Here is a 27,631-nt window from a genome sequence, read left to right as displayed (position 1 = left end):
CGTAGGGGTTGGAATTAAACTTTTTGAGGAGTACCATTTTTGAGGATAGGATATCCAGGTCATCGATCCTTTTGATATCGGTGGTTTTATAGTACGGTGTGCATATGTATATGGTGTTTGTAAATTGTGAATATTATATAAGTTTGAATGAGAAATGAATATGTGCATTTTCCCTGATGACCCCAGTTTATTATTGTCTGGGTATTTGAGGTTTCCGCTGATCGTTTTAAATCTCTGATAAGTAAATTGGGTCGGCGATACCCTAGGACATCGCGTTAATCGACCAGAGTGGTGTGTTGCGCGCTCGATGGGGTTCGGGGTGTGACACTGTAAGCCTGGAGGGTTATTGCGACCATTAGAAATCCCTAAATGGAAATGGGAGCATATCACCATGGATTTTGTCACGGGATTACCGAGAAGCTAGAGAGGTCACGACTCTATTTGAGTGATAGTGGATCGACTGACTAAGTCAGCGCACTTTCTGGCAGTGCGAAAGGATTTTGAGTTGGAAAGGTACGCAGAGTTGTATGTGCGGCAGATTGTCTGATTGCATGGAGTTCCAGTGACAATCACTTTGGACTGTGATACGAGATTTACGGCCAATTTTTGGAAAAGTCTGCAGACAGCCTTAGGAACGAAGTTGCAGTTCAGTACGGCCTATCATCCACAGACGGATGGCCAGTCTAAAAGGATGATCCAGACCTTAGAGGACATGTTGCGAGCCAATGTATTGGATTTCCAGGGTAAATGGGAAGAGTAGCTACACCTGGTGGAGTTCGCCTACAATAATAGTTATCAGCAAAGTATTCCGATGGCGCCGTTTGAGGCCTTGTATGGCAGAGCGTGTAGGACGCCAATGTGTTGGGACGAAGTTGGAGAGCGAAGTATCACTGGCCAAGAATTGGTACAACAGACGGTCGAAGTAGTCGAGATTATTCGGGAAAGGTTAAGGACCGCTCAGAGTCGCCAGAAAAGTTATGCCGATCGGAGACGACGACCCTTGGAGTTTCAAGTTGGAGACCATGTATTTCTCAAGGTGTCGCCTATGAAGGGATTGTCCAGATTTGGCAAGAAAGGAAAACTGAGCCCGAGGTATGTCGGTCCATTTGAGATTTTAGAGAAGATCGGAGATATGGCCTACCGACTTGCCTTGCCGCCTAATCTGTTTCAAGTGCATAATGTATTCCACGTGTCGATGTTGATAAAGTATGAACCAGACCCGACCCACGTTCTGAGGTACGAGGAGATAGACATGGACGACAAGGTGTCGTATGTGGAAAGACCAGTGAGGATCGAGGACAGAAAAGATCGAGTGCTTCGGAATAAGACGATCCCGATGGTCAAAATTGTTTGGGAGCACCACGGGACAGAAGGTGCCACCTGGGAAAGCGAAGAGGCAATGCGACGTCAGCACCCCCATTTGTTTGAATAGATAGGTTTAGATTGCAAATTTCGAGGACGAAATTTTTGTAAGGGGAGAAGAGTTGTAACATCCTGAATTTCGACCCAATCCCGAGATCAATGAAATAGATATTAATTCTCATTTAATTTTAGAAAGTCTCGCCCGGAATTGATCACTCTCGGGATACTAACCAAAAGGGAATGGCTAACTAGGAAAATGGTGCGTGGACCAGGGACCCGATCGCGAATCGGGCACCGATTCCGAGAAACGACGAGGAAATATTTTGGGCCAATGTGGGCTGATCCTAAGAAAGTGACGGATTTAGTTTGACCAACGACGTGCGATCGGATCGTGGGTGATTTCGCACGACCGAAAATACGCGTGGCGAACAAATCCCGAACTTAATCTGAACGATCGTAACCTCCGGAACTAGTGATAAATCCTCGCGTTCTCTTGGTAATCGAGACCGTCACGACTCGAGTAACCCTAGGTCGATACGCGTAACCCCTAAACAGCCGCCCGTTAGTGAGAGACCCTAAAATTCAAATGGAGCAATTTTGATCGCGAAATTGGATCCGGACTTGGACGTCGAATTTCGTGGATGTACGCGACTATTTTGCGAGGACGACGTCATTTTAGTGTGGCCAGCTATATTTGGGATCAATACGATCGAAAAATGGAAATTCGGCTCGGAATCGGAAAATTACGATTTTGCCCCTAAGCCTATTCCTAGTATTCCGAATTTTGGGATTAATTGGAGGGTATTTTAGGGTTTAAATGTTAGTCTAATCAGTCCGAATAATTCAGAAAATATTGGACAAATGTGCCCCTAGATATTTTAGCAAGGTTGAATCCTAATCCTTGGTGCAAGGTTAAGATGGTCATTATTGGAAAGTTGTCCACCAACCCCACTATCTTAGTCCAATAATTCATCTCTCTCTCTCACCCTCATTCTCACCATCACTCTTCCGGCCACTTCCCCTCTCCTCTCTCCCTCGCCGAACCTCCTCCTCTTCCTCTCGGACTTGAGCCGCCGATCGCCGGAGGAACGCCGCCGCCGTGCCATCGTCCTCAGCCGCCTTGCGCCACCCCCAACCGACCGTCCCTCACCATCTTGCCACCCTCACGCCTCACTTTCTCCTTCTTTCCTTTACCTCGGCCGCGTGGGAAGAGCCACCGCCGCCGCTCACCGGACCGCCGCTCGCCAAGGCCGATCGCCGCTGCCGTCCGCATGAGCCGTCGTCACCACCACCCGACCACCATTCTCTCTCTCCCCTGTTCGCCATCACCACCAACCAGTACCCTTGTCGCCGTTGAACCGCCCGTCACCGCCGCCGCCGCCCAAGCGCCGCCGTGGAAGCCGCCGCTTGCGCTGCCGTGAACCCGCTTGGACCGCCCGTTCCCGCACCTGTTCGGCTGTGTTTGGAGCTTAGGAAAATAGTGAGTAATTATCCCTAAATCCTAATTAGGCCATTAAGCACTTCTAGATAGGATTAGGGTTAATTAGGGGTTAATTAGGGTGATTTTAGGGGTAATTAGTGGCTGGATGTTATGGCTGTTTTTGTGGTGAATTTCGTGGTTTAATATGCTGATTTGGGAGTGGAATCAATGGCCTAGAATGATCGGATAGGTGGCTGTCCATGGTGGAATTAATTAGATTAAGTTTGGTCAATTTTGGGATTAAATTGTGTAATTGTTAAGAGTGCTTGGATTGACCGATTAGTGGCTGATTTGTGCTTGATTGTGTTCAATTTTATGATGCCATGTTGCGTGTCCTAAAGTGGCCGAGAATGAAGTGGCATGGCGGGCCTTGAGCGTGCGAGTTTGTGTTGTGCTAATTGCATGACTTATGTGCCAATGGTATGCCGAAGCCTAATTACATTGAATTGCTTAAAATGGGCATGTTAATATGTTAATTTGGGCATGTCGTAGCTGATTTGAATCGAGTAATTCTTTGGGCATGCTAAAGTGTTAACTGAGCACGTCATGAGGTGAACTGGGCATGTTGAAATGCACGTTGAATTGGCATAAATGGTCTATGTGCCTATGATTGGAATTGGATGCTCATTGTGAATTGCATTGTTGCTCGAGTGCCGGACTGCTTGGCCACGCATTTCGCATGCTGAACATTGGCTTGAGACGAGAATTGTGTGAGTATGCGTGCCTGATATGAGCATGTGATCACATAAAGTCCTGATGCGTTTTACGCGAGACGATGCCCGGTTCTACCGGAAGACGGCCAGCCTAATGCGTTTTACGCGGGTTTTGGTCTGTATATGGAGATCGGTGTTGCGCCTGATGCGTTTTACGCGGGCTAGAGACACTGGGCCTGATGCGTTTTACGCGGGCCAGGAAGTGTTGGAATTGATATAGACCTGAGGCGTTTTACGCGGGTTGAACTCTTAATGGGAAATTGGCAATATGCAAGATTGCATTGGCAATTGTGCAAGCATGTGCGTATCGGTGACTCGTGTGCGATACAGGCATTAACAAGAATGAGCATGTGCATGGCGTACGTGTGACTAAGCCTATCGCGTATGTGCCATTACTGTGATTATTATATGCCTAATCTGCAGGGTCAATTGTGTGCTCGATCTGGGCCCGAGGGCCTAAGTCAATTGATTGTCAATTGTTACTGGTTGTATGTGTTTTGTTTGCCTGTCAGGAGGTGCATGTTAGCCCAGTTTAGGTTTAGGGGGTTTTACTCGCTGAGATTCATTCTCACGGTTGTTAAAACCAACTTTTCAGACCCTTAGCCCTGAAGATGTCAGCGGTTCCTATACGTTTTGGGATTCCATCCCGGATAGACCGGGATGTGACCGAGTACCCCGTAGGGAACGGGGATACGTATATTAGGCATTTTATTACGGTGTGGGTTGACGTGGGTGAGCAGCACTTTCAGGCCCACGAGTATATCGCTTGGTGTTTTAGGGACTATTCCGGGACCTTTGGACCCCTCAGAACTTTTGACGTCCCGTTCAACGGGTTAGGTGACCTAGATTCCCAGTGTCAGGATGGAGACCTGGCAAGCCCCGAGTATACGTCCGAGGGCAGTTCTAGTTCTGGCCGCCGGCTTGTTATCTGGGAGGTTGACGAGCCAGACCCGATGGACGAGGAGCCGGTGGATTGGGACTCTGACCAGGAGCCGATGGAGTCGGATGAGGAGCCAGAGCCTTTGGAGCAGGAGGGCGACCCTGAGGAGATGGATTTTGAGGAGGAGCCGGCAGAGGCCGAGTCCGAGCTGGATTCCCTAGACTCCGAGGTCGAGCTGTCTGACAGTTCTTCTGAGTCCTCGGGATCCGACCCGGACTGGGTTCTGTAGGGGTAGCCTTAGCCTCAGTTAGATTGGGCCAGTACCTTTTTGACCGGAGCCTCTTCTAGTTTTAGTATCCCTGACCGCCTGGCCACCTAACCCTTTTTGCTAGTAGTGGCCGTTGAACTGCTTTTGATCTGTGGTATGTATTTTCTGTAAATGGATAATGTATATGTTTCCCTATGTTAATGCAAGTGTATATTTGTATATTGATAATCCTGTTGCTGTTGTGCTATCTCTGGTCATGGTGTTTAATTGTACGGGTGTTTTTACGTTACTTCCGCATGTGCAATGATCTCTGTGTTGCCTGATGGGTCGGCGACGCGTCCTGAGACGTCGCACAGCAATATCGACCACGTTTGGGATGCTCGTGCACCGTAGGGTTCGGGGCGTGACACTTGCTCACGTGTTTCTCATGCTCTCAGGAATTGTGTTCTGGAAATTATGAGAGCCCTCTGATAATAAGGCATAACGACATATTTATATCGTATACCTAGGTTAATTAGTCGGGCTTTCAAGACCTAATGGGCTTTGGCTTAGGCTTTATCACTTAATTTTATTTTAATTCCAAATGGGCCGAATTAATCTGGGCTTTTCTCTAATTAAGCTTAATGGGCTGATTTAAGCTCAAATTAAGACAACCAAAGCCTTTTAGACTTGCGATTTTCGGCCCCTATCTCTTGAGTGAACCGAGTTTTGCTCGGTGCTTGAGCTCGGTTTACGTGATGGATTTTTTGCTTACTCGCCACCGCTGGTCTGATGTGGAATGCAATTAACCTACATTATCCTAAACTATATGCTATGCAATTTTAATATTTTTTTAGGGATTAAAATTTAATCCCTAATTTTCTATGCAATTAATCATTAAATGGTTAGTCAAAATTTAGGTGTCAGCAACCATGAGCTTTAATTTATCATAGTTAAGGTTGAAATAGCTGAGCGAAATTGTGCATTTACATCTAATATCAGAACGTATCCGATTGCACTTGACATAACAATGTGATAACTTGCATGTGTCTTTATTAACATCTAATTATTCGATTTTGTCCTCTGATCTATACCCAAAAGAGAAAAGATATCAACTTTGGAAAAGGTTCAATTAAGGCAATATGTGTGCCCAGTAATGAAATAGATCAGTTGCTCATCCCGTTAATCAATACATTACCAAACAAACAACTGTCTTGAGTTTAGTTCTCATTAAGCACATATTTAAAGTTTTGGGACTAGTTATTTCTTTTTTTTGGTGATTTTTTTTTGTAATTTTCCAAAGGGACGCCTGTTTTGCCTTTTGCAAAGTGGCATTCATGTGGCTTATGGCTGTGATTACTTGCATGTGTATTTATTAACATCCAATCATGCAAATTTATCTTCTGATCATTCCAACCCAAAAGAGAAAGGAAATCAGATTTGGATGAAGTTCAATTTAGACAACACGTGGGCCTTTCTTTGTGTACCTAGAAATGGCAATGGAAATATATGAGTTGCTCATCTTGTATATTACCAAAACAACAAGTTCTCTAAGTACTCTTCTAATTAGGCATAAAATCCAGTTTCTTCTTAAATAGCCTTCCATATTGAGCTGACCCATTTATAGTCAACGCACAGTCAGAAAATGCCAATGCTGGTAATACACATTATAAATCAGACCAAACTCATTCTCTCGCTTTTGAAGGTCTCAGTTCAGTGCAATTGTTTGGAAACCCTCTAAAATCTGGTGAGTCCCTCTTACACCTAGAAAAAACCATCCCCATTACTGACCAAGTGAGTTATGTTCTTGATTTTTTTGGTCATTATCTCAATCTGTTTAGAGGGTTTATTACAATGGAACAGTAATGCATCAGTGACTTGTTCATTCACGGAGACAGATCTTTTATGTCATTTGTTTCTTAAGCTCTTTGTGATTGAGGTTTGGATTTTTTTCTCCCCATTTCTTAGTCATGTATTAACAATCCAAAGAGTGTGATTTAGTATTCTTATAATTGGAAGTGTCCTTCGAAATTCGGAAGACGAAAATGTATATATCAAAAAAAAGGAGAAAAATTGTATGTTTCACAAAAAAGAAGAAGGAAAGAGTTGATAAGATTTCCATGTAATTTTTCTTGATGTCATAGTTCTTTGCTTTTTTTTTTCCTCCCTTTTTATGAAAATTGAAAATGTAACAATCTTTCATTGCAATTTGTGTTCTTTTGCAGTATCTATCACTTCCTTCACTTGTAACACCAGGTATTTTTGTTCCCCTTTATCCCTTATTCTCATTCGTGTGCAATGAGGGCGAACCGTGAGAGAACTTTGTTCATAAATTTTATTGACAAAGTCATGTTATTTATATTTTACTATTACCATATTATATTTCTTGAGAGTAGCTATATATCCATCTGTTAGATTTATGTGGGAAGAAGGACACCACAAGTGCCAAAAGTTGTGTATGGCGCTCACTTTGGTGCCAAAAGTTTTTTTCAGATCACTTCAGTGCCAACTCCGGTCCCGAATGCCGGAAATCCGACGTGGCATTATTTTAATATTTTTTTTGTTGACGTTGCTCGCCGAAGATTTGAATTAGCATAAAAAGCCCAAAAACGATGTCGTTTGACAAGTTCACCTACCTACATGACCAAAAATGACGTCATTCAGCAAGAAAATTGATTTTTCTTGCTGAACGACCAACAGATTGGGGACGCACAGGGGGAAAAAGGGAGCATAGCGAGAGAGCGAAAGGGAATTTCTCCCTAGCTTCTTGTCTAGGCAATTCATCAAAACTGCCTTAATGTCCACCGTCAACGAAGTCGATTCATTGAAAAACCTGGCCGCAAACCAGAGGCTTCGTCATATCCATTCTCGACCACACACAGTGAGGAGTTCGAATCGCGGTTGGTATTGCCTCTTTTGCCGGCCAAGTCCCTCGAGGAGGTTTTTGGAGCCGTTTTGTTATGATCTACCCAGAAATCGTGTCTGGCAACTTTCCCTTCACAGGGTATGCGCATGTTTTCCCCTGTTTTGTCGAATCGGTAGATCGAGGCTTGCCGGCCCCGGTTCACACGCGTTTCGAGCCGGCTCATACCTTTCTCTATGTAATCCTAGTGTTTTTTTTTCTAGTTATGGCTGGTTCTGGTATAAATTTGCGCGCCGAATGCTTTCTGGCTCTCGCCTTGCCTGTTGTACCTTAGGTGTTTGATGAAATGTTTAGGTGAGGTTGGGGCACCTGTTCTTGGTTTTCTGTCCAATCTGGGCATTCATTGATTGCTGGACATGTTTCTTGGCTATCTAATTTGATATTGCACCGGTGTCTTTCGTGAGTGGTTCCCACCTGCCCATGCCCTCGTCACTCTCTCCGCCTCCCACCACACCCGCTTCTACTACGCCAAGCCCTCCACTGCCCCCTCCTTCTCCAATCCCGACCCCTCTTCCACATCCAACTTCATCAGTGACGAGCCCCTCCGATCCCAGCCCCTTTTCACTATGGAGAAAAAAAAGAAAAAGGAAAAAAATGACGTGGAGGGAGATGAAGTGAAATTTACACATGGAAATGCCAAGTGGACTAGTTTTATTTTAAAAAATGCCAGCTTATATTAAAATTTTAATTATAAATGCCATGTATTTATTTTGGCCGGAATTTCTCGCCATTGGCACTTAAGTGATCGTTTCTTCTATGATTTGACACTTAAGTGAGTCGGCGAAAACTTTTGGCATTAAAATGAGTGCCGTACACAATTTTTGGCACTTCTAGTGTCCTTTTTCCTAGTCCAATTTTGTTACTGATAACAACTACGAAATTAAGAAGGGAAAATTCTATGTGTGAGAATTAAAGAAGCGGATGAAGTTTCTAGCCAATAATCAATGATAAGAACATTAGAATTGGAAATGTCAATTCTGCAGTCCTTTCGTTTCTTTCTTTGATTCCTTTTTCCTTTCACGGAACCTTACCTTTGTATGGGAACTCAACTTAGAGATCACTTGTGTGTCTATGGTAAACCAATAGTATCTTCCTTTCTCCAATGCCCATATCTTCACTATAGAACTATGTCTTTATGTATGCTTGATTCGTTCAATCAACAATTTATGACTGTCTAAGTACTTTTTCTTTTATTTTGATTTCTTACATAGTAATCATGAAGTCCATTCATGGATATCCAAAGTTGAGCAAGCCCAAGGTCGTGTTTATAATGGGAGCAACAGGAACCGGAAAATCCAAGCTCTCAATCGATCTTGCGGTCCATTTTCAAACTGAGGTCATCAATTCCGACAAAATCCAAGTGTACAAAGGGCTCAATGTTGTCACCAACAAGGTCACTGAGCTCGAGCGTCAAGGCGTGCCACACCACCTCTTAGGAGTGGTTGACGACCCGGATGTCGACTTCTCGGCACATGATTTTTGTCGCGATGCGTTGATCGCCATCAAGGAGATAACGGATCGTGGGCGTGCCGCAATCATTGCTGGGGGATCAAACTCCTTTATCGAGGTGCTCGTGGACGACCCTACATTTTATTTCAGGTCGATTTATGATTGTTGTTTCATATGGTTGGATGTGTCGCCGCCAGTCTTGAGTGTGCATGTGTCGAAACGGGTGGATGAGATGGTTGCCGCAGGCCTAACAGATGAGGTGCGAGGAATGTTTGTCCCTGAAGCCGACTACTCACGTGTTATTCGCCGTGCGATTGGAGTCCCAGAGATGGACCATTTCCTGAGAGTCGAGAATCGTATGATTGATGATGAGAAATCGAAGGAAGTTTTGCTTGACGATGCCATCAACGAGATCAAGGTCAACACTTTTAAGTTAACTTGTCTCCAAGTTGAGAAGATCCGGAGGCTTATTGAAGAGCGCAGGTGGAACATACGCCGCATCGACGCGACTGGGGTTTTCGAGAGTTTAGGGAAAGATGTTGAGAAGGCATGGGAGAGTTTGGTGTTGGAGCCAAGCCTGGCAATAGTTGGAGATTTCCTCAAGGGCCATGAGAAATCATTTAATATGCCAAATCAATTTCGCGCAACCTTGCCTCAAGTTCGCATGGAAATGCAGGTGACTAACTAGAGAGTAATACAACATTCTCGTGATCACCGGCATCATTTTCCTGCGAGTGCGAGTATCAGAGTTTTTAATTTCATTTGCAATTGGCTATCATATATCTGTGGTAATGTTTTGAGATTCTATCTCTCTATTTCCCAACTTTTAAGCATCTTTAAAGCCTATGTATCTCAGAATGGATCACAATCTTCGGAAATTTTATTTAATAAAACAACTTATTTTTCCCTAGAAGTAAGATTTATTGTATATTTTCAGTTAATGGTTTAATCGGGTGTTTCTGAAGGCAAAGCAACTGGTGTTATACACGACTTTATCACAATTATGATTATAATATAGACGATGTATACATGGAATATCGGTGCAGGAGTGGATGAATTTGTTTTCCACCGCAAACACAAAAAATAAAAATAAAAATCGAAGTGCATAATTTGAAATTATTGAATGTTTATCTTCACACTATAACTTTTGATAATCCAAGGACACAGACATGAATACTCCATTACCAGGAGACAATGAAACAACCTGTAAGTCCCATGAACCGGCTAAGGCCTTTGATCAGTGCAGGTGGTCTTGACCTAAAATAATTTGCCCGCAATTAGTGGGTTTGAACGGATGACTTCGAGTTGAAAATTTCCGGGTCCTCAACCAAATTGTACCAGCGCTAGGGTTGACATGCTAAAATTTGAAAATATGGACTTACACAATTGCGCTGGTTATCCCTTTTAGGACGATGATTGCTCGGAAATGAAAATTGAGAGAGAATGATCAAGGGCCAATTTCTTTGGTGCATCAGTTTTTTGTAATACTTGTTGAGGTTAGTTGGCTTATGGAAAACGGTGGAGGTAGTGTTCTAATTGTTCCTTCGTAAACCTAATTTTGTAACGATGCATCTTTGTTTGTTTATACATATGATCCAAGCTATTTCATATAGTTTTTTTTTTTCATATATCTTTTTTTTTTTTCATATAGTTTTCATCACTCACTTGATCCAAGATTGCTAGGATGATATTAATTACAAAGCATGACTTTGTGCTTGTTGACGCCTATATTTTGGCATCCCATTTAGGAATAATCGCATAGAAAATTACAGATTAATATTTAACACATAAACAAAGATATTAAAATTAAATTGCATGTAGATATTATAAGAGTTTGCATTTAGTTGGCATTCTAATTGGACCGGCGGAGGATGAGTTAAAATGAATGGTTCTGAACTTAATTGGTTGGACTGAGCCCATAAAGTGAAAGTCTGGCCAAAGCCCGTCACATGCTTACTTGGCCGAAATTTGCATCGGGGGTGCTCAATTACATTCTTGGAAAGAAAGAAAGATTAGGGCATAAGATGACAATATTCACGTGGGAAAAAGGCATAATGTATTGAAATATTTTCCTAGAAGTCCAACTTCCGTAGAGATATACACGTGAAAGAGTGGACAAAGCCGGAATTCGGATAAAACAAGAAAGAGAGAACTCACGATACATTCTTGACCAAGATGGGCGGTCGGGAACGTGAGCGAAAATATTTGTGGTGATTTGCTGAAGATATCCAGCATTCCTTGGGCACTACTATTCGGCTGTTTGAGGGAATAAGTAAAAAGTGAGTAAGATTTGGAAGGGAGTAAAATGCGGAATTCAGCTGTTTGATGTCGATCCAACGTGGCCGAGCTCCTCCTTCTGTGAAGCCGTTGCCTCAGTGCTTTGGCGACGACGACTTAGCTGCTTTCCCTGTCTGGCGGAGAAATTTTGTGTCATATATGGTAATCTTTCTGATATCCGAATTGGATTCGGAATTTTCTATTTGTCAAAAGAAAAAGGGCTAATACCACGAAAAACCATAAACTGGTATACTTGTGACAATTTTATTTCGAACTAATTTTTTGACTACCAAAAACCCCAAACTGGTACACTTGTGACAAATTTACCCGAACTAATTTTTTGACCACCAAAAACCTCATACTGGTACACTTGTGACAATTTTATGCTGAACTAATTTTTGGGAAAATTTCAAATAAGGACTTGATGTGAAACCGTTTTCCCAAAAGAAGGCCTGGAGTGAACTCTATCTCAAATAAGGACCTAAAGTGATCAACTTAGTCTTAAATAAGGGTCTAAAGTGATTAATTTAGTCTCAAATAAGGTCCTCAACTTATAAACCAGCCAAATCTTATTTTCAGCTAGGGGTGTGACATCCTGAAAATTAGTCCATTTGGGATTTATAAAATACTGAGTTTTATGAATGTACTCGTAGTTAGTTCTCACCCGGAACTGATCATTCCTGGGATACTAACCATTAGGAAAAGGCTAATTAGGGATGCAAATTCGTGCGACTAAAGAAAATTCGATCGTGGATTGACTTTCGACCATGAAACCGTTGAGGTGATATTTTGAGCCACTGTTGGCCGATCCAAGGATAGTCAGGGGTCGGTTCGCCACTGTCATAGTAGTGGATTGCAGGTGGTTCCGCCGGACCGCGAAATGACTTGACGAATGATCCTGAACCTATACCAACCGATCGTGCCCCTCGGATCTAGTAATTGATCATCGCGATTTTAATGATAACCGAGGTTGTCACGAACCGAATGAACTTGTACGTGACCTGAATAATTGTCAGTCACGGGTCGAATATGCGAATTTCCCCGACAAACCGCCCGTTAGTTTGAGAAATGCTCGAGTTGCGTTAAATAAAATTTGATTATTTAATTGACCCCAAATTGGACATCGGAAAAATTTGGAAGTCACAACGGGGCGTTAGGACGACGTTGCGGATTGAACGTGTAATTTTGGAATGTCCTGAATCCTTCAGAAAAATTCGATTTCGATGAGAAATGAAGAAAGTGACCATTTTGCCCCTAAGGACTTATAAAGGGTTAGTTATATTGGGCAAGGGCATTTTGGTCATTTTGCCCTAACTTTTTGGATTGGACAATTTTGCCCTTGGAATTTTATGAAATTCCTAAAATACCCTTGGATATTTTTGGTAAGATTCGATCTCGGCCGTCGGTTTCTAGATAGGATTGAATCTGGGCCGTTGCTCAAAAAGATTAGACAAGGGCAAGATCGTCATTTCTCCTTTTTGGTCAAAATGGACTATTTAGGTCCAAGCTTGTCTCTCTCTCTCCTCTCTCCCCTCATTCGGTTTCCCCCTCCCCCCCACCGTGAATATCCCCCCTCTCCGACCATCTCTCTCTCCCTCCCGCCGTGCCGCGCCGCCGCGCCGTTTACCGCGCCACGCCACCGTCCGTACGTCTGCCGGTCACCGCCGCCGTACCACGCCGCTGAACCGTCCCCGATCCTCACGCCGTTCTATCTCCCTCTCGATTCTCTCTCTGGCCGTGAGCTGGTCGGCCAAGGAAGACCGCCGCCGCTCGCCGTCCGCCGTGCTAAGCCGTTCGCCGCCGTTCCCCGATTGATTTGCCGCCGCTTTCCATTCTAGCTGCTTTAGCCTAGAACTCGGTAAGTCGCGCCCTAAACCCGACTTAGGATATTGGGTATCGACGGGTAATTGTGGTGGAAATCGGGTTTACTTGGGTACGGAATTGCACGGATTAGGTGTAGAACCAATTAGCGGGCCTAGGATTGATTTCGGAAAATTTTTAATGGAAATTTCAAGGACAACAGTGGGCTGTGAGTGATTGTTCAGTGTGCTGTGATGGACCGATCGGGACGCAACTTGGATTTTTAGAACCGGCAATTAATTGTGAGAAAGTGCCGTGAAGGGCCGAAATTGACTTGACGCCATTTGGGTGGAGAAAAATGGCAGATTGTACGCTTATTGTGTGTTTGAACTGCGATTGAATTGTGAGGATGAAATTGAGTGCGTGGTTGTGTAATTACATGATTGAACATGCCTGTCGGGTGCACGCTTGGGCCAGATTGATTTAATTGTTAAAATTGGCCGTGTCAAATGCTGAGTGAGCATGAATTGTGTGTGAATTGATGCGTGCACGGGCCACGTGTGATTGGCCAGTTGAGTGTGGTAAATACTTGTTGAACATGTGTATGAGTGAGAAAGCGGATGTGGTATGACCTGTATTCGTGGAAATTGTGCCGTCCTGAGGCATGTTCGTTTACGCGGGACGATGCCCGGTATTACCGGAAGACTGCCAGCCTGAGGCGTGTACTTCAACGTGGGTTGCGCAGTAGATGGTAGATGTTGAGCCTGAGGCGTGTACTTCAACGCAGGCAAGAAATATGGCCTGAGGCGTATACGTTTACGCGGGCTCGGAAGTGTTGTGGAAAGAGGTCGCAGTGTACCTGAGGCGTGTACGGTAACGCGGGTCACTGGCGAGGCATGTGGGAAAAGAGATAATGAGAACGGAATGAGTGCATGACATGAGAATTGTGCATGCTTGTGATTGTAATGATGTGCCTGCTATGTGATAATGGTATGTGTGTGATTGTGTTTTGTGTGATTATCTGGAGGTACGTAGTAGCCTAGGTGGGGTTTATGGGTGTACTTACTGAGATGTAGTCTCACGGTTATTTTAACCATCAATTTTCAGAACCCCGACCTGAGCCATAAATCCACCGCCACCGCCACCAGAGCGTTTTGGGGTGCTAGTGCACACCGTATTTGAGGTTGCAGAATTTCCTATGGGTGATGGATTGACCTGGATTAAGCATACCACAACGGTTTTCGTAGAAGTAGGACTACCTCTTTGGGAATCCCATGTTTATACTGCTTGGTTCTTTCGGGATCAGGCAGGGGATGAGTTCGGGCCTGTCAGGGGTTTTGATGTTCCATTTGACTTAGTTGGGGATTGGGACCCATCTGCCATACCCCCTATAGATGGAGAGTTGACCAGTATGGAGACTAGTTTAGCTCAGTCTGGGTTGCACCCAGCATCCGCAGCATAAGGATCTTCAGAGGCGGAGCATGAACCCGAGCCCGAAGCATCGCAAGCGGAAGATGACCCGATGGACATAGACTTATAACCAATCCCCGAAGAGGAATCAGAGGAAGAGGAACCAAAGGAAGTGGAGCCCGAGATAGAATCTGAGAACGAGCCTGGCGAGTCTGAGCAGCCTGAGGAGGAACCGGAGTATATACTCCCATGTGAGCGATATATGGATCCCAATTTCGTGCCTGAGTACAATTTCTTCGATGTACTAGCTGAGGAGTATCAGAATGAAGTTCCAGCTGAGTCGGGCGACATCAATCACCCGATTGAGATTGAGGCGGAGCCGGAGTCTTCGGAGGAGCAAGCCGATCAGGGAAGTTGAGATTCAGAGGGGGATGAGTCAGACTCAGAATGGACGCCGAGTAAGGGGCGTAGGGGCTAGCATTAGGGGTTCAGAATGATAGATTTTTGGAGAGTACCATTTTTGAGGTCAGAATGCCAGGTCATCGATCTTTTTGTGTATCGGTGGTTTTAGATACGGTGTGCAAGTGTTCCTGGTGGTTGTAAACTGTAAATGTTTTATAAGTATGAGAAATGAAAGTGTGTATATTCTCCCTGACTTTCCCAGTTTCATTTTGTCCGGGTTGATTATGGTTTCCGCTGTGGAATTTAATCTCTGATGATATTATTCAAGGTCGGCGATACCCTGGGATGTCGCATAAATCAACCAGTAGAGGGTGTCGTGCTCTGGATAGGGTTCAGGGCGTGACATCCCCGTTTGAATTGGTATCAGAGCAAGGTCAGCTGGATCTAAACTGGTCAAAGTTTGGAGTGATAAGGAGCAGAGATTCTGGGGTAGTATTTAGGGAGACTTTAGTGAGTTGTAGGGCGGAATGAGCTACACGTGCCTCCAGATTGTTTGCTGTGATTGTTTGAGTAAGTTAATTGTTGTGTGGAAATTGAAATGCAGGTGCGTCTGGACCTGAGGTAAGTGTTCAGACCTTTGTGATTGTGATCTCGTGATTGGTAGTGAGGGGTTGCCTGCTGAGTGAATTCTTGTTTTAATTCACTGCCTAGAATCAGATTAATCTAGTTGGTCTAGATTGCTAATTCCTGAATGGAATTATAGCAGGTAGGAGAGTGGTAGAATTGTGACAATGAGCAGCGAAGGAAGAGGTGTAGGAAGAGTCCCAAGAAGGGGCGCAGGTAGAGGAATAAGGGGTAGAGGTCGTGCTCGAGCTAGAGCCGTAGAGGACCTGGGTATGGGTGCAGGAGCGATAGAAAATCTTGGGGTCGGTGCTGGAGCTGCAGTGGACCCCAGAGTGGAAGTTAGACCTGTTGAGGATCCTAGGATGGAATCTGTTATGAGGACATTAGAGCAGATCGGAAATTTGTTAGGACAGTAGACTCAGGAAAGGGCTACTACGATTGCCCAAGCTGCCGAGGCCGCTGTGGCCGTTGCTGCTATCAATAATAATGAGAACCAAGGGCAGGGGCAATTGAATGTGAATAGGCCCATGCACCAACTGGTAGAGCAGTTTATGAAGTTAAAACCGCCTAAGTTTTCTGGGAAAGGTGATCCTGAAGCTGCACCTCGATGGGTAGAAGAACTTGAGAAAGCCTTTGAGGTGCTGGAGTGTACTGATAATGAGAAAGTAACTCTGGCGGTTGACCAGTTGCAGGATAATGCGAACGATTGGTGGAAAGTCACCAAGGATAGGGTTTTTCCGGAAGGTACAGCTCGGACTTGGGCTGCTTTTACTGAGAGCTTTTATGAGAAGTATTTTTCGGCCAGTGCTAGGGAAAGGAAGTTAGCTGAATTTATGAGACTCCGCCAGGACCAGATGACAGTAGATCAGTATGAGGCGGAATTTGCGAGGTTATCTAAGTTTGCGCCAAGAATGGTTGAACATCCCGACGATAAAGCGCGAAGATTTCGGGATGGATTGAAGGCCGATATTCGTAGCCAGTTGTTACTGGTAAATTTGAGGACGTATGAGGAAATATATGATAGGGCCCAGATTTTAGAGTGAGATCATGTGGATAGGGCCGCCGCTTCTAGGTCGAGATTCGTCCAGGGAAGGGACAATCGTAATCTGGGAAAGAGGCCGGTGATGGATAATAGGCGCTTTACTCCTTCTGTTAAAAGGAATATTAGGAAACCAGTCAGGAATTTCAATGGACCGTGTAGAATTTGTGGAGGTAGACACGGAAGTGGACCTTGCCCAACCCGGGGCGGAGCGTGTTTTGGATGTGGGGGATTTGGTCACCACATAAGGAATTGCTCTAATCCTAGACAGAACAGGCCGTCTGCGTTGCCGCCACCTAGAAATGGAAATCAGACTGGAGTGGCGCAGACAGCAAACCAGAATAGGCCTCAAGCACAAGGACGAGTGTATGCTATGGCTAGAAGAGAGGTTGAGAATGCACCAGGGGTTGTCACAGGTACGATTTCTCTGTGCAACCATGCTGCGTATGCTTTATTTGACCCTGAGGCTTCACATTCTTTCGTATCGAAACAGTTTGTTAATTTAATTGGTTTGGAACTGCAATTGCTTGATGTGGTATTATGTGTGACAACTCCCTTGAATGATAAACTGCTGGTTTCGTTGGGTTGCCCAAACTGTAAGATTGTGATTGGGGATAGGGAGGAAATGATTGATTTAGCGGTTCTAGACATGTACGATTTTGATGTGATAGTGGCATGGATTGGCTGTGTAAGCAGAGGGCTGTAATGGATTGCAATAGTAGGGTGATCCAATTTAATCCCGTAGGACACCTGGAATTTAAATTTGTGGGAAGTCGCGGAGGACCCTCGATTCCATGGATTTCGTCGATAGAAATGACGAAGTTGTTGAGTGAAGGATGCCAAGGATTCCTAGCTGCAGTAGTTGATTCAACGGCTGAGGAGCCGAGGCTTGAGGATATAGCTGTGGTGTGCGAGTATCCCGATGTGTTCCCTCAGGAATTGCCGGGATTGCCACCAGCAAGAGAGGTGGAATTTGTAATCGAGTTGGCACCTGGAACTGAGCCAATCTCGTTGGCACCTTGAACTGAGCCAATCTCGAAGGCACCTTATAGAATGTCGCTGTCAGAGTTAAAGGAATTAAAGGTGCAGATGCAAGAGTTGTTAGACAAGGGATTTATTCGTCCGAGTGCGTCTTCGTGGAGAGCGCCGGTGTTATTTGTGAGGAAGAAAGATGGATCATTGAGGTTATGTATAGATTACAGGCAGCTGAATCAGGGGATGATTAAAAACAAGTATCCCTTGCCGAGGATTGATGATTTATTTGATCAGTTACAAGGGGCTTCAGTATTCTTTAAAATTGACTTGAGAATGGGATATCATCAGTTGAGAATTAGGAAGGAGGATATACCGAAGACGACATTTAGGACGAGATACGAACATTATGAATTTACGGTGATGCCGTTCGGATTGACGAACACCCCTGCTGCCTTTATGGATATGATGAATCGGGTGTTTAAGGAATTTTTAGATCAATTCGTGATCGTTTTTATAGATGATATATTGGTATACTCGAGGAGCATAGAGGAGCATGAATTTCATTTGAAACGAGTGTTGCAGACTTTAAGGGAGAACTCGCTATATGCTAAGTTTAGCAAGTGCGAATTTTGGCTCAGTCGAGTAGCATTTCTCGGTCATGTGATCTCCGGAGAAGGAATTTCAGTAGATCCATCGAAAATTGAAGCGGTAATGAAATGGCCTAGACCGACGACAGTAACAGAAGTTCGGAGCTTCCTGGGTTTGGCTGGATATTACCGTCGCTTCGTAGAAGGATTTTCAGCAATAGCAACGCCGTTGACCCATTTATTGAAAAAGGAAACGAGATTTGAATGGACAGATAAATGTGAAAGGAGTTTTCAGGAATTGAAGTATCGATTGACAACGACACCGGTGTTGACTATCCCATCAGGACCCGGAGGATATGAAATTTATAGCGATGCATCGCTGAAAGGATTGGGATGTGTACTCATGCAACATGGGCAAGTAGTGGCCTATGCGTCGAGGCAATTAAGACCGCATGAAATGAATTATCCGACGCATGACTTAGAATTAGCCGCAATTGTATTTGCTCTGAAGATTTGGCGACATTATTTATGCGGAGAGAAATTTCAAATTTATACAGACCATCAGAGCCTCAAGTATTTGTTTTCTCAGAAGGAGTTAAACATGAGGCAGCGTCGGTGGATGGAGTTGTTGAAGGATTATGATTGTGAAATTCTATATCATCCCGGGAAGGCTAACCGGGTAGCCGATGCTTTGAGTCGGAAGTCGAGCATAGCCCATTTGATGATTAAGGAGTGGACACTGTTGGAAAAAGTGCGAGACTCGGAGTTCAGATTTGAAGTAAGTCAATTCTCGAGCTTGTTGGCTAAGCTTAGGATTGAACCAGAAATCCAGGCCAAAATTAAAATGTTGCAATCTTCGGATCAGGAAATTCAAAAGATGTTAGAGATGGAGGAGGCCAAGAGAAAGCCAGATTTTCAAGTATCTGAAGATGGGGTATTAAAGTTTCGTGGACGTTTATGTGTGCCTGACGATGCGGAGCTTAAGGAAGAAATTTTATCAGAAGCGCATCGTAGCAGTTATAGTATCCATCCAGGTAGTACTAAGATGTATCGAAATTTAAGACAATATTACTGGTGGAACGGTATGAAGGGAGATATAGCCAGATATGTAGCCAAATGTCTGACGTGCCAACAGGTGAAGGCACAACATTGTAAGCCCGGGGGATTGTTGCGACCCTTGGAAATTCCAGAATGGAAGTGGGAGCACGTAACTATGGATTTTGTGACGGGGTTGCCAAGAAGCCAAAGAGGCCATGACACTATTTGGGTGATTGTCGACAGACTGACCAAGTCGGCACACTTTTTGGCTGTGCGAAAGGATTTCGCATTAGAACGGTATGCTGAGTTGTACGTGCAACAGATAGTTCGTCTACATGGGGTACTAGTGTCGATAACCTCAGATCGTGATCCTAGGTTTACCGCCAGTTTTTGGAAAAGTCTGCAGACGGCATTAGGATCCAAGTTACAATTCAGTACAGCTTACCATCCTCAGACAGATGGCCAGTCTGAGAGGACGATACAGACTCTAGAGGATATGCTCAGGGCATGTGTGCTGGATTTTCAGGGTAAATGGAAAGAGCAACTGCCCTTAGTAGAGTTTGCTTATAATAATAGTTTCCAGCAGAGTATTGGTATGGCGCCTTTTGAAGCACTATATGGCAGGGCTTGTAGAACGCCGATGTGTTGGGACGAAGTGGGAGAAAGGACTATAATCGGGCCAGAGTTAGTGGAGCAGTCGATTGAGGCGGTTAAGATTATACGCGAAAGGCTGAAGACAGCACAGAGCCATCAAAAGAGTTATGCAGACAGAAGGCTAAGACCTTTGGAATTTCAAGTAGGGGATCACGTGTTTCTTAAGGTATCGCCCATGAGAGGGTTATCCAGGTTCGGTAAGAAGGGCAAGTTGAGTCCAAGGTACGTGGGACCTTTTGAGGTTTTGGAAAGGATTGGAGATTTAGCATATCGTCTTGCACTTCCACCGAATTTATCGCATGTGCATAATGTGTTTAACGTATCAATGTTGAGGAAATATGAACCGGACCCGACTCATGTGCTGAATTATGAGGAGATAGCAGTTGACGATAAGGTGTCTTATGTAGAGAGACCAGTAAGGATTGAAGATCGGAAAGAGCGGGTTCTCAGGAACAAGACAATCCCGATGGTCAAGGTTATTTGGGAACACCACGGGACAGAAGGCGTGACATGGGAAAGTGAAGAGATGATGCAACGTCAGCACCCCCAGTTATTTGAGCAGTAGCAGGATTTGAAATTTCAGGTAGTGGTGAGATTTGTAAATTTCGAGGACGAAATTTTTGTAAGGGGGGAAGAGTTGTGACATCCTGAAAATTAGTCCATTTGGGATTTATAAAATACTGAGTTTTATGAATGTACTTGTAGTTAGTTATCACCCGGAACTGATTATTCCTGGGATACTAACCATTAGGGAAAGGCTAATTAGGGATGCAAATTCGTGCGACTAAAGAAAATTCGATCCTGGATTGACTTTCGACCATGAAATCGTCGAGGTGATATTTTGAGCCACTGTTGGTCGATCCAAGGATAGTCAGGGGTCGGTTCGCCACTGTCATAGTAGTGGATTGCGGGTGATTCCGCCGGACCGCGAAATGACCTGACGAATGATCCTGAACCTATACCAAACGATCGTGCCCCTCGGATCTAGTAATTGATCATCGCGATTTTAATGATAATCGAGGTCGTCACGAATCGAATGAACTTGTACGTGACCTGAATAATTGTCAGTCACGGGTCGAATATGCGAATTTCCCCAACAAGCCGCCCGTTAGTTTGAGAAATGCTTGAGTTGCGTTAAATAAAATTTGATTATTTAATTGACCCCAAATTGGACATCGGAAAAATTTGGAAGTCACAACGGGGCGTTAGGACGACGTTGCGGATGGAACGTGTAATTTTGGAATGTCCCGAATCCTTCAGAAAAATTCAATTTCGATGAGAAATGAAGAAAGTAACCATTTTGCCCCTAAGGACTTATAAAGGGTTAGTCATATTGGGCAAGGGCATTTTGGTCATTTTGCCCTAACTTTTTGGATTGGACAATTTTGCCCTTGGAATTTTATGAAATTCCTAAAATACCCTTGGATATTTTTGGTAAGATTCGATCTCGGCCGTCGGTTTCTAGATAGGATCGAATTTGGGCCGTTGATAAAAAAGATTAGACAAGGGCAAGATCGTCATTTCTCCCTTTTGGTCAAAATGGACTATTTAGGTCCAAGCTTATCTCTCTCTCTCCTCTCTCCCCTCATTCGGTTTCCCCCCCCCCCCACCGTGAGCATCCCCCCTCTCCGGCCATCTCTCTCTCCCTCCCGCCGTGCCGCGCCGCCGCGCCGTTCACCGCGCCACGCCACCGTCCGTACGCCCGCCGGTCACCTCCGCCGTACCACGCCGCCGAGCCGTCCCCGATCCTTATGCCGTTCTATCTCCCTCCCGATTCTCTCTCTGGCCGTGAGCTGGTCGGCCAAGGAAGGCCGCCGCCGCTCGCCGTCCACCGTGCTAAGCCGTTCGCCGCCGTTCCCCGATTGATTTGCCGCCGCTTTCCGTTCTAGCCGCTTTAGCCTAGAACTCGGTAAGTCGCGCCCTAAACCCGACTTAGGATATTGGGTATCGACGGGTAATTGTGGTGGAAATCGGGTTTAGTTGGGTACGGAATTGCACGGATTAGGTGTATAACCAATTAGCGGGCCTAGGATTGATTTCGGAAAATTTTTAATGGAAATTTCAAGGACAACAGTGGGCTGTGAGTGATTGTTCAGTGTGCTGTGATGGGCCGATCGGGACGCAACTTGGATTTTTAGAACCGGTAATTAATTGTGAGAAAGTGCCGTGAAGGGTCGGAATTGACTTGACGCCATTTGGGTGGAGAAAAATGGCAGATTGTACGCTTATTGTGTGTTTGAACTGCGATTGAATTGTGAGGATGAAATTGAGTGCGTGGTTGTGTAATTACATGATTGAACATGCCTGTCGGGTGCACGCTTGGGTCAGATTAATTTAATTGTTAAAATTGGCTGTGTAAAATGCTGAGTGAGCTTGAATTGTGTGTGAATTGATGCGTGCACGGGCCACGTGTGATTGGCCAGTTGAGTGTGGTAAATGCTTGTTGAACATGTGTATGAGTGAGAAAGTGGATGTGGTATGACCTGTATTCGTGGAAATTGTGCCGTCCTGAGGTGTGTTCGTTTACGCGGGACGATGCCCGATATTACCGGAAGACTGCCAGCCTGAGGCATGTACTTCAACGCGGGTTGCGCAGTAGGTGGTAGATGTTGAGCCTGAGGCGTGTACTTCAACGCGGGCAAGAAACATGGCCTGAGGCGTGTACGTTTACGTGGGCCCGGAAGTGTTGTGGAAAGAGGTCGCAGTGTACCTGAGGCGTGTACGGTAACGCGGGTCACTGGCGAGGCATGTGGGAAAAGAGATAATGAGAACGGAATGAGTGCATGACATGAGAATTGTGCATGCTTGTGATTGTAATGATGTGCCTGTTATGTGATAATGGTATGTGTGTGATTGTATTTTGTGTGATTATCTGGAGGTACGTGGTAGCCTAGGTGGGGTTTAGGGGTGTACTTACTGAGATGTAGTCTCACGGTTATTTTAACCAATAATTTTCAGAACCCCGACCTGAGCCATGAATCTACCGCCACCGCCACCAGAGCGTTTTGGGGGTACCAGTGCACACCGTGTTTGAGGTTGCAGAATTTCCTATGGGTGATGGATTGACCTGGATTAAGCATACCACAATGGTTTTCGTAGAAGTAGGACTACCTCTTTGGGATTCCCGTGTTTATACTGCTTGGTTCTTTCGGGATCAGGCAAGGGATGAGTTCGGGCCTGTCAGGGGTTTTGATGTTCCATTTGACTTAGTTGGAGATTGGGACCCATCTGCCATACCCCCTATAGATGGAGAGTTGACCAGTGTGGAGACTAGTTTAGCTCAGTCTGGGTTGCACCCAGCATCCGCAGCACAAGGATCTTCAAAGGCGGAGCATGAACCCGAGCCCGAAGCATCGCAAGCGGAAGATGACTCGATGGACATAGACTTATAACCAATCCCCGAAGAGGAATCAGAGAAAGAGGAACCAGAGGAAGTGGAGCCCGAGATAGAATCTGAGAACGAGCCTAGCGTGTCTGAGCAGCTTGAGGACGAACCGGAGTATATACTCCCAAATGAGCGATATATGGATCCCAATTTCGTGCCTGAGTACAATTTCTTCGATGTACTAGCTGAGGAGTATCAGAATGAAGTTCCAGCTGAGTCGGGTGACATCAATCACCCGATTGAGATTGAGGCGGAGCCAGAGTCTTCGGAGGAGCAAGCCGATCAGGGAAGTTCAGATTTAGAGGAGGATGAGTCAGACTCAGAATGGACGCCGAGTAAGAGGCGTAGGGGCTAGCATTAGGGGTTCAGAATGATAGATTTTTGGAGAGTACCATTTTTGAGGTCAAAATGCCAGGTCATCGATCTTTTTGTGTATCGGTGATTTTAGATACGGTGTGCAAGTGTTCCTGGTGGTTGTAAACTGTAAATGTTTTATAAGTATGAGAAATGAAAGTGTGTATATTCTGCCTGACTTTCCCAGTTTCATTTTGTCCGGGTTGATTATGGTTTCTGCTGTGGAATTTAATCTCTGATGATATTATTCAAGGTCAGTGATACCCTGGGATGTCACATAAATCGACCAGTAGAGGGTGTCGTGCTCTGGATAGGGTTCGGGGCTTGACAAGGGGTATTTTTGTCTAGGAACTTTTTTTACTCTTTCTTTCTTCTTTTATTTCTTTTCTCTCTTTTTCTTCCTTTCTCTTTCTTCTCTTCTCTTCTCTTGTCTTCATCATCCTCATGCCTCCGTCTTCTTCCCTCTGCAGATTGCCTTCTCTAGAGTCCATCTCTATATCCCCGCCGACCTTTCCATTCTCGTCCGCCACCGTCCTCAATAGCAATTTCAGTTTCCTTCGTCGAAAGACGGAGGTAGATTCGAGCCCCAGATCGAGCACGAGCGAGCCAAGATGTGACGCTCTGCTCGATTTGACCCTCACACTCTCATGGTCGCGGTCGAGCACGACAAGGTGTAAGCCATTAGCTCACTGTCCTCGTCCTCATCAATGCTCGAATTCAGATTCGTCGCCACGCAGCTCTAATCTGATCGGTCTTAGGGAAGAGAAGCCGGATTGAAGTCCCTAAGCCAGTTTTTTTGTGAAATCTCTACTATCCTCATGGGCACCGATTCGTTCAGTGAAATGCGCGATTTTGGGGATTTCTGAGCGATTTTGCATTTTTTTTGTCTTGTTCTTCTTTCTCGAATCTATGCAAATAATATTTCGGAGTTAGAGAGGCAAATTTGTTTGTACATGCATAGAACCAGAGTCATCCGTTGTTTAGATTGAGTGCTCTCGGTGTTTTAACTCGAATGCTACTGGCGGTGAATATCTTCAATCCCCAAATAACTAGAGTCATCTGTTTTAGACTAAGTTCTACACAATTGGACCCTCTCGAGAAGCCACATATTCTGCCTCAATTCAAACTGTGTCTACGAATGTTATGAATCATCCGACCCAGAGCCAACAGAACATTCCCAAGAAACTGTGAGTGAAAGTTGTGACATCCTAAAATTTATTTGCTACGAGAATGCGTGTTGAGACCCTACCTAGGTGAAATTTGAGAGAGTTTAACAGATTACTAGGCAGGCGCAAATAACTCTCTTCTGAGGTGGCACTTGCGGTTTGCATGGCTCTCCCAAGTCTTGTCAATTGTCACTTTGTTTCTCATTCATTGTTTGATCAAATTCATATTAGAATTGCTACTAACTTATTCTGGGCGGGTTACGAGCCAAGTAAGGCGTTTTGCGAACCAAAGATTTTGGGAAGTTTAAAATAGAGCCTAGTTATAAAAACTCGGGAGAAGACCCTATGAGCTATGCATAAAAATTAAGCATGTTTTAATCTAATTAAGAAACTCAATTGATCTATGTGATGAGAGCTAAAGGATTGTTATGTGGTCTGCATACAAATGTGTTTTAAAAATTAAACATTGAAAGCTCATAAGCCTTTTCAAACATTGGTTATATCGAACTGGTTGGACATATATGGTGCACTAATTAATACACATTTTTCGAGCCGAAAAAATCTGGATGGGAACACGAGTCGTGGCTTTTTTTGTGCAATTCATATTCTGTCGTTACTATATATCGATAGCAAGTTAATTACCAAGAATGAAAGCATGTACCTATAAGTATATATCATGGTGAAGAAGTGGTCTCCTTGCAAATGCTAATCGTACTTGAGTGTCAGCCTTCAATTCAAGAAGACTAAAGTAGAGAAGATGATGCAAGCTCATGTGTGGCTATGGCCTGCGTAATTGTTTAGATGCAATCGTACATTGTTTCGCGATTTCCATCACGAGATGTTTGTAATGGATGTGTGATTATATATGTTTGAGCTGAGAAATGTGAAGTGAAATGGGCATTGGATTTGCCCTTTTCTTCCCTTCAAAAATGTCCTCTAGAGGATCGAGTAAATTTTCCCCTCTCTTGGCGGCAATGGGGGCGGCGATGTATCCGTCCGAGCCCGGGGGAGGAATTGGACCATGGTCATTTTGGGGAGTCTCTCTCACTCTTGGATGATGGCGGGCGGCGAAACGGTCGCTTGAGGGAGACTGGACCTTTGTCATTCTTGATCGTGCCGCTCGGCCTTTTCGACAGCCTCTCTTTCTCTCTCTCTCTCAAGTATCTTTTAAATTTTATTGTTTCGGGAAAAATTTCACGATAAAAGAAAACACTTTCTAGAAAATCATTTTTCAGAAAAATGTATTTCCCAAATTGAGAAATTCATTTTCTATATATTTTCTTTAATCATAAATGATTTTTTTATTCAAAAGGTAATTTTATTTTTGACCGTAAATGATTTGAAGTCCAACCAATCATTTTCAGTACGAGAAAGTTCAAAAAATAAGCTGGTAATTCTTTCCTCATCATCCTTATGAGCAAATAAAATGCCTAATTCCAAAAAAAACATCACTTTACCTTGAGTGATCATTTTGATATGAACTTTTTTTTATCTCATAAAAAATCACAAACTTTCACTTAAATTCCAAATCTGATTCAAACAAAATAAAAATTCCACATCATGGGATCAGATTTGGGATTAGAATAAAAGTTGTTTTTTATGAAGATAAAAAAAAAGTTCGGGCCATAAAAGGTTGGTGCTTTATTTTTTCGGAAATAGCCCTAAAATAAAAAGAAAAATTTCTTTCTTTTGGGAAAAAAGAAGAGAAATTCACTCTTGACACGTAAAAATTATTTTCTCGTCAGCAAAAGCGTCATAATTATTTCGAAGCGATATAGAACGGCCGCATTTCTGGAAAAATCACGTACGGCGAAAAGTTCATCCCGTCGTCCGAACAGATCTCGTCTTCAATGCTCGCACAACGCAGAAGAAGAAGAAGAAGAAGAAGAAGACACAAAGCAAATCGATTCTTGAAGAAATCGATTCTTGAAGAATGGAGAAGCAAAGATTAAATAGATCGATAGACGATCAAAATTCAAATTCATGTATGGGAAAGCTACTAGTAAACGCCCGAAGCGAGAGCAGAGCAGGCGTCATCAGCGAAGCCCCCAGAAGGCACTTTCATCTGGGCCTCCCATGAATCAGGCGAGCACGGGGGAAGAAGAAAACACACCAGCCCCCCCTCAATCTCGCCTGGGATTAATGGAGGCCGCTTTCGAAGAAGAAGAAGAAGAAGAAGAAGAAGAAGGGAGGAAGGAAGGAAGGAGGGATGACGGATTCCATGGAGTTACGTGGAATTCACCTTCGAGCTGCTGCTGCTGCGATCGACGCAGGGGCTGTTCTGGGTCGGCCGTGTGGCGACTTTTATAGCCGGCTTCAAGAACGCGAAACCCTAATGATCCTCGCTTGAAGTTGTCGTCTTTTGATGTTTAGGTCCCTGTGTTTATGCGTATTTCAAGATTCCGACCCCGCAGCTACTTTCCTTATATTATTTTTCAATTGAGCCACTACTAGAGGTGGCAAAATTAGGGGTGTGCATGGTCCGAGTGGGCGGTTCCCACCCTAAAATCGGGAACCGTCCACTAAGGACCGGGAATCGCCTATTGATTCCATGGATCCACCCGGGAATCGGATCGCTGGTCTGGTCCGGTTTCCGGGTGGGTCCATGGAACCGGTCCTACCAAGCTTCACATGTTGGTATTGTAATATGCAACAAAGAATTACGCAATGGGAAGAAATGATTCTGGAATAATTAAAATTATACATCACCAATATGTTCATACTACTATGGTTTTTATCGATTTGGGGTGATTGATGCGGTGCAGCATCATTTATGTGGTATTGAACAGTATAGATATTAAAGTGAACATGAAGATTTGAAAGACCTGTGGATAAATAAAGTTAAAACGAGAAAAGAGAGAGATGG

The 27,631-nt window shown here is 44.3% G+C and overlaps 1 protein-coding gene and 1 non-coding gene across 2 annotated transcripts; one reads left to right on the top strand and one right to left on the bottom strand.

Moving 5' to 3' along the window:
- The first annotated feature begins 8,821 nt into the window (after window positions 1-8,821).
- LOC115663427 (adenylate isopentenyltransferase 5, chloroplastic-like) lies at window positions 8,822-23,252 on the top strand. Its single transcript, XM_056305018.1, has 2 exons — window positions 8,822-9,730; window positions 23,019-23,252. The coding sequence occupies exons 1-2, from the start codon at window positions 8,822-8,824 to the stop codon at window positions 23,250-23,252; spliced, it is 1,143 nt and encodes a 380-aa protein (XP_056160993.1).
- A 3,494-nt stretch (window positions 23,253-26,746) lies between these two features.
- LOC130135577 (small nucleolar RNA snoR83) lies at window positions 26,747-26,905 on the bottom strand. Its single transcript, XR_008814877.1, has one exon. It is a non-coding gene; the product is annotated as a small nucleolar RNA snoR83 (small nucleolar RNA).
- Window positions 26,906-27,631: the final 726 nt, after the last annotated feature.

The sequence above is a fragment of the Syzygium oleosum genome, unplaced genomic scaffold (assembly GCF_021117445.2).
Source record: "Syzygium oleosum isolate NSW1041296 unplaced genomic scaffold, Sole_v2.1 Sole_v2.34, whole genome shotgun sequence".
NCBI classification, from domain to species: Eukaryota; Viridiplantae; Streptophyta; class Magnoliopsida; order Myrtales; family Myrtaceae; genus Syzygium; species Syzygium oleosum.
Note: the sequence above shows the minus strand (reverse complement) of the source record. Positions and strands in the feature narration are given on the sequence as shown.